The sequence below is a fragment of the Barbus barbus genome (assembly GCF_936440315.1).
Source record: "Barbus barbus genome assembly, chromosome: 2".
Taxonomy (NCBI): Eukaryota; Metazoa; Chordata; class Actinopteri; order Cypriniformes; family Cyprinidae; genus Barbus; species Barbus barbus.
In genome coordinates, this window is record NC_136730.1 from 14,428,333 (window position 1) to 14,444,059 (window position 15,727).

A 15,727-nucleotide genomic window follows, 5' to 3' on the forward strand; every position below is an offset into this window, starting at 1 on the left:
GAATCTTTAATGATTTTCTTATCTGTTGCTATTTAGAAATATTAGAGGAAATTTTAATGCAGTCAGGATGACTTTGAAATGTCCTCATAACCATGACATTGCATGTCATTCTATATAACAAAGCAGTGTGATCCTACCCAGAGACCCAAATCGAAATCATTATTCCACATACCACTAAAATGAAATGTTATTCTAAAACGTATTTGAATATATTCTTAATCAATGCAACAAAAGCTACTACACATTTTGTCATGGATTAAATACATATTTTCTTTGCCCGACACATAAGATGACCCTGTCTCTCCTTCATGAACATTTACTATGAACTACAGTTCCTTCATAAATAGCCACAAGATATTCAGACAGATATTTGTGTTGTGTCAATGTACATTACCACCAAACACCCAGCGCAGGCAGTAAAAATGACAAATTATTTTTACATTAATTTTTAAGCTGTCTGTATCCGTCTTACTCACACATTGTGGAAAACTTGCAACCCTTATCAACAGTGACAGATTCAAAGGATAATGAATCAAATAATATTTTTATTGCAAAAAAAAAAAAGTAATTAAAAAGATCACACACAAAGACAGTTAATAATTGATATGCTGTTGTTCATGTAGTTCATCTAGCTCAGTTTTTTAATGACAGAATTTACAAATGCTGAATAATGCTGAGCAACAGACTAAATAGGCCTATACACGTTAATCTTTTGAGATCAAAATCTCCTTGATGCTTCTAATATTAGAACAAGTATAATTTTATTCCTGTTTTATGCATATCTGTCCTAGAGAATGTTTGAAATTGTGACACTTGTGTACAAAAACACACTTTATTTGTAAAACAAAAAGGGACACAACATGAAAATATACAATTATTAATGCAGTATCTATAACAAAAAGGGCAAGATTGTTGCTTCGTGAGCAAACCACTGAACAGCCATTAGACTTTAACAATGGCTTTTCCGATATTTTCTCCCTGCAGCATCCCCATGAATGCAGCAGGCATGTTTTCAAAGCCAACAGTAACATGTTCTTTACACTTCAGCTTTCCCTGTAAACAACCAAATCAAGAGAATCTACATCATTATCAATATATGATATTTACCGAGATGAAGTATAATTGTATTTAGATAAATCATTGTACAGTAATAACCAAACTAGCATTTTTCAAGGAAACCAAGCATTCTGAAGTACCTCTTGCACCCAGGTCAACATTCGCTTCAGTGACTCTTCATTTTTATGTTCCCACCTGCCTACCAAGAAACCTTCCATTTTCAACTGCTTAAAAATCATCTGAAGGTGTGGATAAGGACCTAAAAGACAAATACACATCATCACTGCTGCAAATGGACAAAAGTCTACTTCTTCCCAATTCTTCATGTCTACTTTTATGTTTCACTAAAAATGACCAAACAGTTTTTGAATTGTTAATTATACTAAAGTATTGATTCTACAGTGTAAAGGTCACTCAGAACACCCTCTACTGGTTAAAACGAGAATCACATGAGAGGTTAACCAAACCTGTTTGTGGAGTGGTGTCATTATATAGTGATATTCCTCCACATACAGCAATGCGCCCAAATGCCTTCATCTGTGCAATAGCAACACTCGAAAATGGGCCGCCCACCTGGAAACCAAATCTTTGAATAATCGAGATTGTCAAGTTGTCTTTTTTTTTTAAAGGCTAAGCATTAATTTCATAAAATATTAACCAACTAGTACCAGTTAATTCTTACATTCTCAAAGTAGCAGTCGTATCCTTCAGGTGAAGAGTTCTTCAGCGCTTCCTCCAGTGAGGAGACAGTCTTGTAGTTGAAAGCCTGGTCAAAGCCCAGTTCTTTTAGGTATGTCACCTTTTCATCACTTCCTGCTGAACCCACAACCTTGCAACCTTTTAGTTTGGCAATTTGACCCACTACAGAACCAACGGCCCCTGCGGCTGCATTCACCAGTAAGGTTTCTCCTGGTTTGATGGCACAGACCTCCTCCAAACCATAGAGTGCTGTCAACCTGTGGAGCACAGTTAAATGTAATTTATTATACACTGATGTATCATTTTATCATATAACATTTATGTGTGGTGCCTCAAAGAGGACCAAGTATTATAGTAAATAAGCTGAAAAGGGAAAATTTTTCACCCATTCAGACCATGAACGATAACTATAATAATATTAGCAGCCACACCAATGCACAATAAGGTTCTGGTTTTTATTAATGTAATGTAATTTCCCATTTTAAATGCTCAAGTGTCTCAAAACTGGGTGGCTGTCAATCTTTTTATGGTTCATCAGCTGGAAAAAAAATTGTCTGGAAGGGATTCCAACAAATTCATCCGTGATTATTAAAATTTTATACAGTAATTATCGTTATTGTTATCGTCCGTGGTGTGAATGGGCATTTACGGTGTCTTATTTTTTTTCTGCCTGAAAGTTTTCTTAAGTAATAAAGTTTAAAGTTAGTAAAGTTTATTAAATGGTATATTACATTTGTACCAGAAGCCATTTGTACTTGCAATTTGAATTTTATTAAGGACTCTTAATGTGTTGTACTACCAACAGATTTTATAAGTGGCTGAATTTACTATGAAGCATGTTTTATTGTCATCATTTAGAAGTCGCTTGGTATAAAAGCGCCTGCTAAATGACTAAATGTATTGGTGCGAGTTGTATTGTTGCAATTTGCAACAATGTGGAAGTTTTTGTATTAATGTTTCTTTTTGTGATTCGTTTTTGATATGTGCTGTAATGTATATTTGTGAAGTCCTTGGAAATTGTGATGTGCAATTTCCCCTTGCGAGATTAATAAAGTAGTAAACAAACTAAATTCTGTGATGTTGGATGCTTCCTGTTTAAGCTATGCCTTCTTTTGTGAACAGTCAGTAAAGAAGAACACAATCCATTTGCTATCAGCCAAAAACACTTCTGAGGAGATGTTTAAAAACGATCCAAAATAAATCTCACAAAGCAGAGAACTTGTGGGCAACAAATGTTTGTTGCGTAAAGCCATAAGTGATTTACAATACACACCTATTTTTTCCAGAAGTCAAGCCATATCGACTTTTAAATGAAATATCAGAAAATGACTATATCAAAGTCGATTAAGCGTTTGACCTACCTTCTAAAACCATCTGGAAAAGAAACAATTGTGGGTTTGAAAGAAGCAGAGTTTTACCCTGGCATGCCAATGGCTCCAAGGGCATGGGAGAGGGAGACATCCTGAGGCCAGCCGTCCAAGACTCTGGTGATATCGCTCCCATCTGACACAGCATGTGTTCTCCAACCACATCGACCAACCACATGGCAGCCCACAGGAAATGAAGGATTATTACTTTGAATCACTCTATAGTCAAAATATAAGAAGATAGTTAATTTGTAAATCAAAGTATCACATTAAGTAGGTAAACAATAAAGGCAGAAAAGTGGTTTATAAACACTCAAATCCAAAATATTTGGAGGAGAAGCAGAGGCATGTTCTCATTTAAAAAGGGCATTGTCTAAACACAAACATATGTTATTTAACTGGTCTTGAAAAGTATTTGCAATCTTAAAATATAAACATTCACTACTTTGAACATTCTGCCAGTTCCTGATATGTTAATTACACAAAAACGGTCATTGCCTGTTAATGTGTCACAGATGCTTTATTGTTTTGTAATGATGACCAAATTGTTGGAAACTTCGCATTTGGTCATGGTTTCTCAAAATGTTGAGGAAAGAACCTGAGCAGATGAAAGTTGGTCAGTTGCAGCTGTTATGGGACAGAGTGATTGTTATTTCTCTTACTTGGCAACTTGAGTTCCGATCATCACATCTCCTGCTTGCATTCGAACACGGCTGAATGGTCTAGAAGAAATTAAATAGACAAAAAACTAGGAATAGTATATTTAGGGAAAAGTAGTAATGCATCAAATAATTCACAACAAACCAAACAAGGAATAATTTACAGGACGAGTATGACTTAATTTAATGTCAAAAGAACCTTAAATGCAGATGTTGATGCACCTGTTAATTAACGTTACAGCTTTTGCACTCACCGCATGTAAGGGTCCACACTAAGGAACACTGCCTCTAGAAGAACCTCTAAAGAACAAGAATAAATGCCACTTGGTATGCAACAGAGCAAACATGGGAAAAAGATGAAATCTGAGAATCACAAACCTCCGTCTTTGGGCTCAGAGAGCTGCTCTAGTTTCAGCTCAAAGTCGGTGTCTTTAGGAAAGCCCTCAAAGTGCTGCTTCAGAACCCAGGTTTTGGCTTGAACCATGACTCTTTTTGTTGAAAGCAACTGTAAAAGTAAACAAAGATAATATTGCGCACGAAAAGTATGAAGTTGTGTAGCCTTCAAAACCACACCGTTCCATGAAACACAATTGATTTGCTCACAAATCACATTAGCAATACAAAGTAGCGGTCCAACAGTATGTAATATCCATAATACTTTAACACGAATATCCTAGTAGACATACCCGTTATGCTATACCCACAAATGCTCTGTTTCTCTATTATATTTTCAGTTGCGCACACAGCAGAGAACTGTTTTAGGCCCGCCTACCATCTTAATCAGGTGACATTTTGTATCTATCTGATTGGCCGACCAGATTTGTCAATCATCTTCAGAGAAGACGCTTCTTAATGTTTTTTATACCATAATATTTTTATACCATTTTAAAATGTATTATAACATTATTCCATCTTCTAAAAAAAAAAAAAGCTTTTGAAATAATTTATTTGTCGAGGAACCATCTACGTCACGTGACGACAACAAGCGCGGGCATTTCAGAAGTGGCACGCGAGACAGAGTGCAGTACATCAAAAGGATTCTTCTGTTTTTCAGTTTTTCAAGGTAGGGGTATTTATGATACACTGCTTTGTGAAATATATGTCAAATTCAGTTTTTTTTTTAAAGAAATGATGGCAAATGTATTGTCGTTTGTATTTAGCTAACCAGTAAAGCAAGCTAATGTAGCTAAATGCAAAAGTTTAACAAGTAAGTTAACGTTAGCTCGTTTTTAACGGCTCTTGAAATTCAAAATACATTGTTGTTCATCTTTCATACTGACGGTAAAGTTAAGGCCACTTTTACTTTTTGTACGTTTTGTGACGACTGATTTTTCCAAACCTGTTTTTCACAGATCATATGTGGCTAAATAACCACAACAAATTAGTAACGTTAACTTAGCTGTTTATCTGTCAAATCAATCACTTCCACCTGTAGCAGATGGATATCTAACTTACTTGGCTATACTGTGTCAAAATTGTACCCAACTGAAAGTATCTAACTAAGAACATAGTCAAGTAAAAGTAAAAATAAGTGTACATTTTTCTTAGCTTTTTAAATTAACTGATGAAACTTATGAACAAACAGAGCAAAGCAACCTGTTTATTTGTGACCTGTAATAATCTGTTTGTTAAACTTTTGAAATTGTTAAAATTTGAATTCAGCCACAGCTAATTATAGTTGTTTGGTCTTTAAATATAGCTTATACAGGCCATTACAGGTGTTGTGAGACCATACAAATACTCGATTTCAATAGTACATGTTTGGTTTTGAGTGTAAAAAATTCAATTCTGAAAATAAAAATATATAATTAGCCTTAAAAACAATATAAATCCTCATTTGGATAGGTAGCTAAATAAATGTGAGTGGCTATGTGAGTGTTCAGTTATGTGTCTGTAAAATTATATTTAGAGTGGTTTCTGAAGGATTTGACACTTTTCAATGGTAGTGTTTGTGTGTATGTGTGTTTTCCAATTTGCACACAGTACAGTTACATCATTCACCTCAGTTGGGCCTTCTCTTTGTAAATACATAGAATAATTAGGGCTTGCTATAATGTCTTTTGACCATCTGCCTTAGGATAAGTGAATATCTCTGAAGTGAGAGCCAAGTTGACATAAGCAGCCATGCTGGATGGGGCTCAGTTTGTTGAGGCGTTGTCACGGTTGGGTTACCCACGGGCGTCTATGCTGAAAGGTTCTGAGTTTGACTGGCTATTTGACACAGCACCAGATAACCTGCACCTTTTACGTGTTGTCTGCAACCACCTGAACCGCAGCAATGTTCTAACACCGGAAGAATTGCAAGCTTACAAGGCACTTCAGGAGTCCAGTAAGCCCATCTTGGATGAGGCGACACTGGGTGAGCTGCTTAAAACCTGTTTGCCTGTGGATGGAGGTGTAGTGTCACAGGGCAGTTCTGCTCTGGGTGGAAAGGTAAATGTAACAGTCGAGGATCTTGAGACAGAACTTCAAGCTCTCCGCAAGGAGAAGCAGCTAAAACAACGCAGACTCAATAAGCTGCAGATGCTAGCTACCAACTGGGGTGCAAACTCCTCTGCATCCCAAGCACTGCTGCAGGGAGGAGGGAATACAGTAAAAAATGCCAACTCTGCCTTGGCAGCCGAAAATGCTTACACCAACTCAGCTGTGGAGAACCTTTCAAAGGAGACGACCAAACTGGCTGGCTTTTTCCAAACCGACACTTATTCCGTAAGGAGTGAAGATGGAACTGCTCCACAATTAGTTCCTCAACCAAGGACCCCAGTACTCATCTCCCAGTTGTCTCTAGAGCCTTTCCTCCAGCAACAGGAGCAATTCACCAAAGTGTTGACTTCCTACACTCAGCGTCAGTTCTTTCGGGGCATCTCAGACATGATGGAGACCTCCACATCCAATCACTGCCAACTGACCAATCTGAGCTGTTGCAGTGAGAATAAGGAAGAAGAGGATGAGGGACTAGTGGAGTTGAGGAAGAAGGAGATGGCACAACTGCAGTGGGCATATATAGTGGCACAATACCAGCTGGTGAAAGAGAGGGCAAAGGAGCATGGCGACAACGCAGCAAAAGAGTGGCTCATCCAGCAACTAAACAGCAGCACAGAGGTGAATATTAAAGAAAATGATAGTTTCCATGATTGGTTTATAAATGCCTATACAGTGCCACTCAGACCATTTTAAGAGTAATATATTATTGTTGTTTATTGTTTTTCTTATTAACATGGTTAATATTTATGACAAGTATGTAATTGCATTCTGCCTTTTAATCTTCGAGACCAGACACTACCGTTCAAATGTTTGGGGTCAGTAAACCTTTTTTTTAAAGAAATTAATACTTTTAATTAGCAAGGGTGCATTCAATTGATTTTAAATTAAAAAGACAAATTGTTACAGCAAATTTCTATTTCAAGCGATGCTTCTTTTTTTAAATTCTTTTCATAAAAATTATATTTTAAAATATATTAAACTTTTATAATATAATAACATTTCATACTCTGTACTGTTCACTGTATTTTGATTAAATTAATACAGCTTTGGTGAGAATAACAGACTTTAAAAAAAAATTTTAAATCTTGTCAATCCCAAAATATTGAACAGTAGTGTACATTGATTTTGAGTGAATTAGTGTGAGAATTTGTTTAATTATTAGCTTAATTAATAAGCTTCTCATTCTCAGGTCATAATTCCATCGTAAGTCAGAGCAATTCTAAAGTGCCATTAAACTGTGCCTGAAATGTACTGCTACTTGTAAAGCTGCTACTGGTATGGATAAAATTAATCAGCACTGTGCTGTTACTGTAAATTTGTAGATGTGTGAAACAGCATTTTAACCCTGTTCTATTCTAACATGTGCCAAAACAAATTTGGATGTAGATAAACACTACGAGGATAATATTTTTTCTGTGTGTGACTTTTTTTAATGATACAATTGAGGCAATATTTTCTGTCCCTTGAATTGAGTATACCTCTGAATGTATATCTTTTTCATTCTCTTCCTCTCATAGTCACTGTACTACTCACATGCAAGCGGGCTTGAGCCTGATCTCCGCTCTGAGATCCTCTCAATTCAGTCTGAAATTCAGTCCCTGATGTTAGACCCAGTCCGCTCCGGGTTACGAGACTGTGCTCGCCTCCTTAATATCCCTGTGGTGCGTGGTGACCTTGCTCTTCAGTTAGCCAGGCAAAATTACTACACCTCCAGGCAGGCTGAAGTGCGTGACCAGCTTCTCCGTCAAAAGGCCTTCTTCGAACTTGTGCGTCTGGCCCAGGATGCAGAGCTCCTTATGGGGAAGAGGGTGATGAAGCAGCTTGGAGAAATACTGAAGAGGCTGGAGGGGGCAGCAGAAGCTGCTGCTCAGAGAGAAAACATTCTGACACAACCTCACTTAACTCAAGTCCCTTACCTTGGTTCTAATGCTAAACAACAGGTCATCACCTCCAAGGACACAGCCTTTAGCAGGTAACCCACTGTGAGTGGGGAGAAGTTTTGTACTATGGAATGCAGGTTGGGTTTATAAGACTATATCTTCACATCTATATGATTACCCCTCAGGTTGCTGCAGATGCTTGAGTTGGGTAAGGCCCCCACGGAGAAAGAGGATCCATTCCAAACCTACAGTAGGCTGGAAACAGCAGCTTTTAAACTACAGGAGGATTTGGTCACTGTACAAGAGGCTTTGGATGGGGCCAGACGAGAGCAAGCCTATACTGGAGCTCGGTTAGAAAGTGACCGAGATGCGCTCAACCAAGTGGCGTACTCGGACATTGTGCAGCCTCTTATGAGGCCGCAGGTATGTGCTAAAGCCACACCTGCACTGGAGTTCTGCCCTCATGCACAGGTATATCTTTCTGTTCTTTTTTCTTAACCTCACCGCCGTTTTCAACTAGGGGTGTAAGAAAATATCGATACACGTGAGTATCGCGATATTTTATTTGGCGATACTGTATCGATTCTCCAAAACGGAATATCATAGAAGATTCGTGGCAGTTGTTTCGTTTTTAGTTCATATCCCGACCGCTAGTCTTCATCTCTGAACTTAAACAGTGACAGGAAATACTAGCATCAGGGCACTCCACTAATGTTAGCGTTAATATAGTTCGCTGCCAGTAATGGAGGATGAAAGAATTGTTCCAGCTCTCGTTTCGATGTACAAAGCTGAAGTGTGGCGCCATTTGGGCTTTTGTGGTAATGTCCGCCCCGGGACCGCGTCGCGAGCGCAATCTCGGTTCTGCCGGTTGCCGCATCCTGTGTTGAAGAGCCTGTGTTGAAAGCTGCAGCTTTCTCTCATAATTTGGGGTGTTTTGTGCAGTTGGGGGGCGGTGCTCGCGTCGTGGTCTCAGTGATTCTACGCGGAACATAAATACAAACTGAAAAACCTGTGAAATCCAAGTTGAAAAGTTCTGATAAAGTTTAACATCTGTATTTATCTTATTGTGTTACAATTGTTTAGTTTTCTTTAGGAATCCTGCAAGCACTTTATTTTTCATTGATATTAAGCAGATGTATTTTTTTTTTGTTCAGATCAAATGTAATGACATTGCATGTCACAATTATAAACTTAAACGGTGAATCTTTAAAGTAGAGTCTATATATATATATATATATATATATATATATATTATATATATATATATATATATATATATATATATATATATATATATATATATATAGATAGATCTATCTTTTTATAAAATATATTTTATACATACATTTAACTGAAGAATCATGCAAGCACTTGAATATTTCCCCCTTTACTCGTACTTCACAAAAAGTGGTTCAATAATGTTGAATGTTATAGGTACTGATTATTGCAAATAACTATTTTTATTTATTTATTTTTTGCTAAGGTTTGCATATGGTGGTGTGTTTTTAGTGACAGCTTTCCTAAAAAAATATATATACTATTCTTAAAATAAGAAATATCCCAATATATCGCCTTGCTTACAGTATCGCAATATATCGTATCACAACCCCTGTATCGTGATGCGTATCGTATCGCCAGATTCTTGCCAATACACAGCCCTATTTTCAACATCATCGTTTGTGAATCCCAAGAAACGTGAGCATATTAATCATCATATTCAGGGCTCGCAAAATTTCTAAATCCCTGGTAGCCCTTCGGGCAGGTACTCTTCAGATTTTGGTAGCCCGAAAATTAATTTAACTAGCCCAAATAAAATAAAGACCATAAATGTCAATAAAAAACATTTTCAATACACTAATATCAACGAATATCAAGGAAAGAGTTTTATTTTACTATTTACAAGGTATCTGCAGAATTATTAAAAATCTATTTAAGGCAATTTGAAAAATTATTTCTTATACCATTTAACATTTAAAACTGTCTAAGGCCTTAAACACTCTTCAGTTTAGTTGTATCAAACTTAAGGACCCGTGGGAGCAATGTTCCTTCTAATTTTTTTTTCTTGCTGAGCAAAACTTTTCTCTATTGGGCGGACATTTCGGGCACCTGAGCAAAAGTATCCTTTATACCAGACCTGTACAGCACGCACACAAAAAAGTGTGTAACTTTTAACTTTAATGTGCTATTTATATTTGATTTGACCCTTGATGTAACTAAACGATGTACATTTTAGGTTACCTGAGAAAACATTTTTACTGTACAATACACTGCAGTTCAAAAGTTTGGATCAATAAAGTTTCTTATGCTCATCAAGGCTGTATCTATTTGATAAAAAATACTGAATATTATTTCACAAAACAATATTGTGAAATATTATTGCAATTTAAAAAACTTTCTATTTTAATATACTTTGAAAATACTGCTTTGCTTCACAGGAATGAATTAAATTTTAGTGTCACATAATTCTTTAGAAATCATTCTAATATGCTGATTTTTAATCAATGTTGGAAACTGTACTGTTTTTTATTTTATATACTTAATTTTTTGGGACCTGTGATATTTAAAAAAAAAAAAAGTTAAGTGTTTAGTCAAAATAGAGATTTTGTTACAATATAAACTATTCAAAAGTTTGGGGTCAGAAATGTTTTTCTTTCTTTTTAAAGATACTTTAAAAAAGTTTAAAGAAAGTTAAACGTTATTCAGCAAGGATGTGTTAAATGGATCAAATTGATAGTAAAGACTTCTATTGTTAGAAAATATTTATATTTTGAATAAATGCTGTTCTTTTAAACTTTTTATTAATCAAAGAAAAAAGAAACACAGGTTCCGAAAAAATATTAAGCAGCACAACAGTTTCAATGCTGATAATAAATCAACATATTAGAATGATTTCTGAAGGATCATGGGACACTGAAGACTGGAGTAATGATGCTGAAAATTCAGTTCAAAAACAGTTTTTTCTGTATTTTTTAAATGAATACAGCCTTGATGAGCAAGAGACTCAAAGTCAAAGACTCAAAAACAAGGTCAATTATTTATCAGGTTTATAATATAGCCTTAACATAATATATTATCAAAACAAACTATTTAAACTGATAGAATAGAATACAAACTGAAGCAAAACTTAAGCTGAGATCTGTAATTTAAATATAAAAACGTGAACATATGAATTCTTCTATAGCTGTCTAAACATCGTTATGAAGTACAGTTTGTACAATACTCTTGTGTGTGACTGTACATGTTTCAGAGTTTTGTTACCGTTCTTTGCCCATCCTCCGCTATTTCCAGCACTTAATCAAGCCACTCTTCTTTAATACATGAGGACGTTTTATTTCACATGTCATTGCGTTGTCTCTCATGTTGAGCGCGCCTCAAAGATTGAAGTATTCAGTTTCTACAGCGACTCATTTGGTGAACCGTTCTCTTTCTATGTAACCTGTAAACCACATTCACTGGTTCTAACTCTGTCGTGACATCAGCTCTATAGCGGTTTGCCCGAGCATTGCTGTTCTTTCCCTTTTTACTGCGCCATTCAATCAAATAGCTTCCCAACTCATTTTTGTGTGCGCGAGGCACATTATTTCTTCTGCGCGGCCACGGTGGAAAAAGAGCGCGGTTGCGCTCAGCTTAGAGGGAACATTGTGTGGGAGCCCTGTATTTAAGGTAGCCCGTCGGGCAGGGCAGTAATACATTTTGGTAGCCCGACTGGAAAACACAATAGCCCTGGGACGTCGGGCTAGCGATTTTGCGAGCCCTGATATTCATAACTTATAAAAAGCATGCACCTCTCAGTAGTTGGTCGTAATTGTTTGGTGGTGGGTTTTTCAGTGTTTTTATGCACTGTGGTTTTATTTTTATTTGCTGTTTTAAGAATATATGGGCCAGATTTACTAAACAGGGCAAATTAGTGTGAGACCGCAGTCCCTTAAAAGTGCAGATGGGTGTAAAATGTTTTGCAGGTGATCTACTGAAAATGTTCAAATGAATGAACACAAACACCGCACGCTCCTATCCATAATGACCCATGCAATTTACTAAGAGCTGCGTAAATTAGCGCAGCGTCGCAACCAAGCAGTGCCAGTAATAATCAGATGCAGGTAATCCACTAACAATACAGGAGCATAATGGTTAAGACATGCTTTTTTTGGTGGTAAATAATGACTTTTTTTTCAAATACCACTAAAGTACTGCAAACCCCTATTAATTTAAATACTCTCCTCCCATACATTTTCACTCCACTCCACTCCACTTTTCTTTTCTTTTTTTTTATGTCAAAAGAGTATTTTCACTGGTATGAGCTGTTAGTATATCTGGCACTTTGTGTTTTCATTCTTAGTGAAAAGGTTTAAAATTGTCTATGGCTTCTGTTTTCTTTTTGGTCACTGCAACTCCTCACTGTCTGTGAAAGTTTATTGGACTGATATTTCTAGTCCTCTGAAAACACTGCTGACACCCTTGAAAACACTCTTGAAAAGCTTTAACAAAGTTACTCATGAATTTTTTTTTATTAAAAAATGGATCTTAATCATCTTGTCTTAAGTTTTTAGTTTTATCTATTTTTATATTTTAACCTGGATTGAAAATATTCAAAATAGTCTGAAAATGACTGAAAATAGTCATCTGGAATGCTGGAATGACATTAAAAACAATTATATAATTAACTGCAACATAATATTATTTCACTTCTTCCCTTCTCATTGTAATGCAGAATTTAAATGTAATTATGATAATCCTTTTGAAGTCAATTAAATAATTTGTTTATCAGTTGTTTTTTGTTTTATGTTCTGTTATGTTTAATTTATGTTCTGCTCTTCGTTCCACCTTTTCAACCTCTTTTCCACTGCATACACCGTCATGTACGTGCCATTTGCCTACTTTGACTTTTGTTATGCGTGTCACGCTTTCTGCCTGCCTCTGTACTTGGCATCTCCTGCTATCTGTCTGACCTTCTCCCATCTACTCTCTCTGTTTAGGAGCTCACAGTAGTTCTTGATGAGTTGGAGGTCAAGCAGAAGGCCTTGTATACATCTCTTCAGGACATAGTTGGGGACTTGAAGGCCAAACGAGGGAGGCTTGAACGCAGTGCCACCCTCAGGAGAGAGAGGGAATTGTATGTTTATTTCCATCTGGACCCAAGACTGCTCAGCAGAGCAGTGAGAGATATAGAGGCTCAAGCAGGGGTTATGTAGAATCAGAACGTAGACTTTGTCTACTTTAGCCAACAATACAGGGGTCCCTGCTTCAAAATAAATAAATAAAATAATGTTATATGCAGATAATTGTATGGATCATCGTTGCCTCTGTTATGGAGCTTTGTAGATCTGATATACTCATTTTTATTCTTTATTTCTGATATATGCTAAAGGTTAATGCTCTTTAGGTATGACACATTTGTATTTACTACCTACAGTTTCACATCAGTTTGCATTTGTTTGTTTTTTTTTTTACAAATGTACTGCACCTTGTATAAATTGTCTCTTATAGTTTTTTTGGTGATTAACAGTTGTATCTTTGTAAATAAACAATTTGTAATCTCAGTGTTTGAGCAAATCTTTTTTTTGTGTGTGTGTGTGTGTATATGGTAAAAAAATTTTTATAAATGCAGTTTGATTCTTTGCCTCAATACATTTAGGATTTTCATCTCATTAAAAAAGGCCACCTGAAAAAAACCAGCTGACTAAGTGTATTATCTTTTGATAGAAATGAGTTTATTGACAGACACATTGGAACGATGGATTTCCGCTCATATATTGTGTTGTGGAAGAGTATGACAGCAGCCATCTATTGTGTTGCATGTGCATGTTTGGTCCCTTTGCTATTAGATATGAATCTAGCACCTTCTGCTTAGATTGGACTGCTATTTTTCTGAATGTGTGTTTACAGGGTTAAGACAGACTAGGAGGGCAGCAAATGAGATGGAAAGCTACCTCTGCAGCAGTCTGAACGCAGCACCTCTCTGCAGCTGCACAGAGCATCATAGCAGCCCTTCGGGTCCAATATGTGCACAGAACAGACAGAAGCAGAGCTAGTGAGTCAGAAACAGTATTCTAACAACATTATTAACTTGAAGCTGCATTTTATTGGGTATTACCAGTTCAAACTTTTGAGCTAGGCTTGGTGACTTTGAGAAAGACTAGTTCACAAACAGGTGTTGAAAATGATTTAAAAAAAAATTCTTTCTGAGGGAATCTTTAACTTAATAAAAATTACAGGCTTATCTGGTAGAGGGTTTTGTACTGTCTCAGCAGCAGGGCAGAGATGACAGAAATCAAGATTTGTTTGCAGGAAAAAACAGGTGAGTAATACCTAGAACTATACATCTACAGTAACAGTTTTTATTTAGATATTTGCTGTGCATATATTAAGCCATTAATAATGTATACATTAAGTATACATTACAATAATGTTACATAACTACAAATAGAATTACTTAATTTGACTTTTTTTGACATTTAAAAATGCTGTTTATGTACAGTACATAAAGTCCTAGACTTGAATACATTTACACTGATAGTATCTATTTTCTGATCATTTTATCCATTTTATTTTAGCTTTCCATCTTTAGAACCTTGGATTCTAATGATCTGGTGGAAGATTCAAACCACTTCAAGTTAAAGAATGTGACCAGTAATGAGAGGTTTGCACTGTACTATGCTGGTGATATCATAAAGGCCAACATCCATCCTTGTATACCGGTAGCACAGGGAGAAGACAGTTTACATATGTTCTGCTTAAATAGCATTGGGAGTCCTCAGGCTAGACCAGGCATTATGACAGAAACAGAGAGCTATAGACTGACCTTCAGGAAGAGGAGTTGGATTCAACCAGCAAGCCCCTCTGTAAAAGACCCAGTAGGTTGTGATCAACACGAGACTACTCCAGTAAAGAAGTTCAACTTTGCCTACTAATAACTGTCATCCAGCATCTGGAGAAGAAGAAAAGAGGATTGATATTGTGGACAAGCAGCAGAGAACTGGACAGATAGAGCCATTTTGGAGTTGTCGATCGGGTATGACAGCAAAAGATGGCAGTGAATCTGTTTTTGAAGACATCTCAAATGAGGCCAGAGCTGACCAAGCTGTGTTCATACAAGTGCAGCATAGTAATCATATGTCTAATGTAGAGAAACCAACATCTAAGTCTGAGGACCTGGAGAGCAGCCATTACTGGCAAAATAACAGAAACTCTGAATTGTCACTTCCAATGGAAAGCTGTGTACATGCTGAAATATGTGGAAGTGTCTCTGTCCTCGAATGTGTGCAAGACACACCAATTAGGTCAGGTGAAATACTGGCCTCAGTGGAGGAAAAAGAAGACAGTGACTCTGAAAGAAGAGAGATTACCAAGAGCAGAACAAGTAAGTACAGTGCTTGATGGTCTGCTAGGCTGTACAAATACATATTTAGAAAAATCTTCATATTGCAGCCCTACTATTTCACATGTAAGCCATTCTCCCAGTGTGTCTGCCTTATCAAGGCTGGTAATGTCTGATTTGCAAATAATTTGTTTTTGTAACCCAGTTCTTTGTTAAACCAACCAAGTTTTATCAAGAAAATTATTAATCCTTTACAAAATGCTGTTT

At 36.5% G+C, this 15,727-nt stretch overlaps 2 protein-coding genes and 1 pseudogene across 4 annotated transcripts in view; 2 read left to right on the plus strand and 1 right to left on the minus strand.

Moving 5' to 3' along the window:
- Positions 1–525: 525 nt before the first annotated feature.
- ptgr1.1 (prostaglandin reductase 1, tandem duplicate 1) lies at positions 526–4,563 on the minus strand. Its single transcript, XM_079442917.1, has 9 exons — positions 4,468–4,563; positions 4,160–4,286; positions 4,036–4,081; positions 3,785–3,844; positions 3,174–3,341; positions 1,739–2,012; positions 1,524–1,629; positions 1,197–1,315; positions 526–1,053 (listed from the first exon to the last, which is right to left on the minus strand). The coding sequence occupies exons 2-9, from the start codon at positions 4,263–4,265 to the stop codon at positions 943–945; spliced, it is 990 nt and encodes a 329-aa protein (XP_079299043.1). The 5' UTR covers positions 4,266–4,286; positions 4,468–4,563; the 3' UTR covers positions 526–942.
- Positions 4,564–4,758: 195 nt separating this feature from the next.
- Positions 4,759–13,806, plus strand: haus3 (HAUS augmin-like complex, subunit 3). Of its 2 annotated transcripts, none has more exons than XM_079442710.1 (5): positions 4,759–4,844; positions 5,859–6,883; positions 7,783–8,237; positions 8,331–8,616; positions 13,119–13,806. In XM_079442710.1, exons 2-5 carry the CDS (start codon positions 5,906–5,908, stop codon positions 13,332–13,334), a joined length of 1,935 nt encoding a protein of 644 aa, XP_079298836.1. In that variant the 5' UTR covers positions 4,759–4,844; positions 5,859–5,905; the 3' UTR covers positions 13,335–13,806. The 2 variants fall into 2 exon arrangements, with proteins under 2 accessions (XP_079298836.1, XP_079298837.1); XM_079442711.1 differs by having other exon boundaries at positions 8,331–8,568; positions 13,119–13,681.
- A 1,350-nt stretch (positions 13,807–15,156) lies between these two features.
- The window catches only part of LOC306881170 (DNA polymerase nu-like), a 50,650-nt pseudogene continuing 50,079 nt past the window's right edge, over positions 15,157–15,727 (plus strand). Inside the window, exon 1 of the transcript in view lies at positions 15,157–15,502. The product of the transcript in view is annotated as a DNA polymerase nu-like (transcript). The remainder of the gene's footprint in view (positions 15,503–15,727) is intronic.

Bases quoted from the DNA above. Each gene is read 5' to 3' on its own strand.
- ptgr1.1 (XM_079442917.1), bottom strand. From the start codon at position 4,265: ATGGTTCAAGCCAAAACCTGGGTTCTGAAGCAGCACTTTGAGGGCTTT. The intron at 4,082-4,159 runs GTTTGTGATTCT...CTTGTTCTTTAG, and splicing joins CTCTGAGCCCAAAGACGGAG to AGGTTCTTCTAGAGGCAGTG. The intron at 1,630-1,738 runs GTAAGAATTAAC...TTTGGTTTCCAG, and splicing joins ACGACTGCTACTTTGAGAAT to GTGGGCGGCCCATTTTCGAG.
- haus3 (XM_079442710.1), top strand. From the start codon at position 5,906: ATGCTGGATGGGGCTCAGTTTGTTGAGGCGTTGTCACGGTTGGGTTAC. The intron at 8,238-8,330 runs GTAACCCACTGT...ATTACCCCTCAG, and splicing joins AAGGACACAGCCTTTAGCAG to GTTGCTGCAGATGCTTGAGT. The intron at 8,617-13,118 runs GTATATCTTTCT...CTCTCTGTTTAG, and splicing joins AGTTCTGCCCTCATGCACAG to GAGCTCACAGTAGTTCTTGA.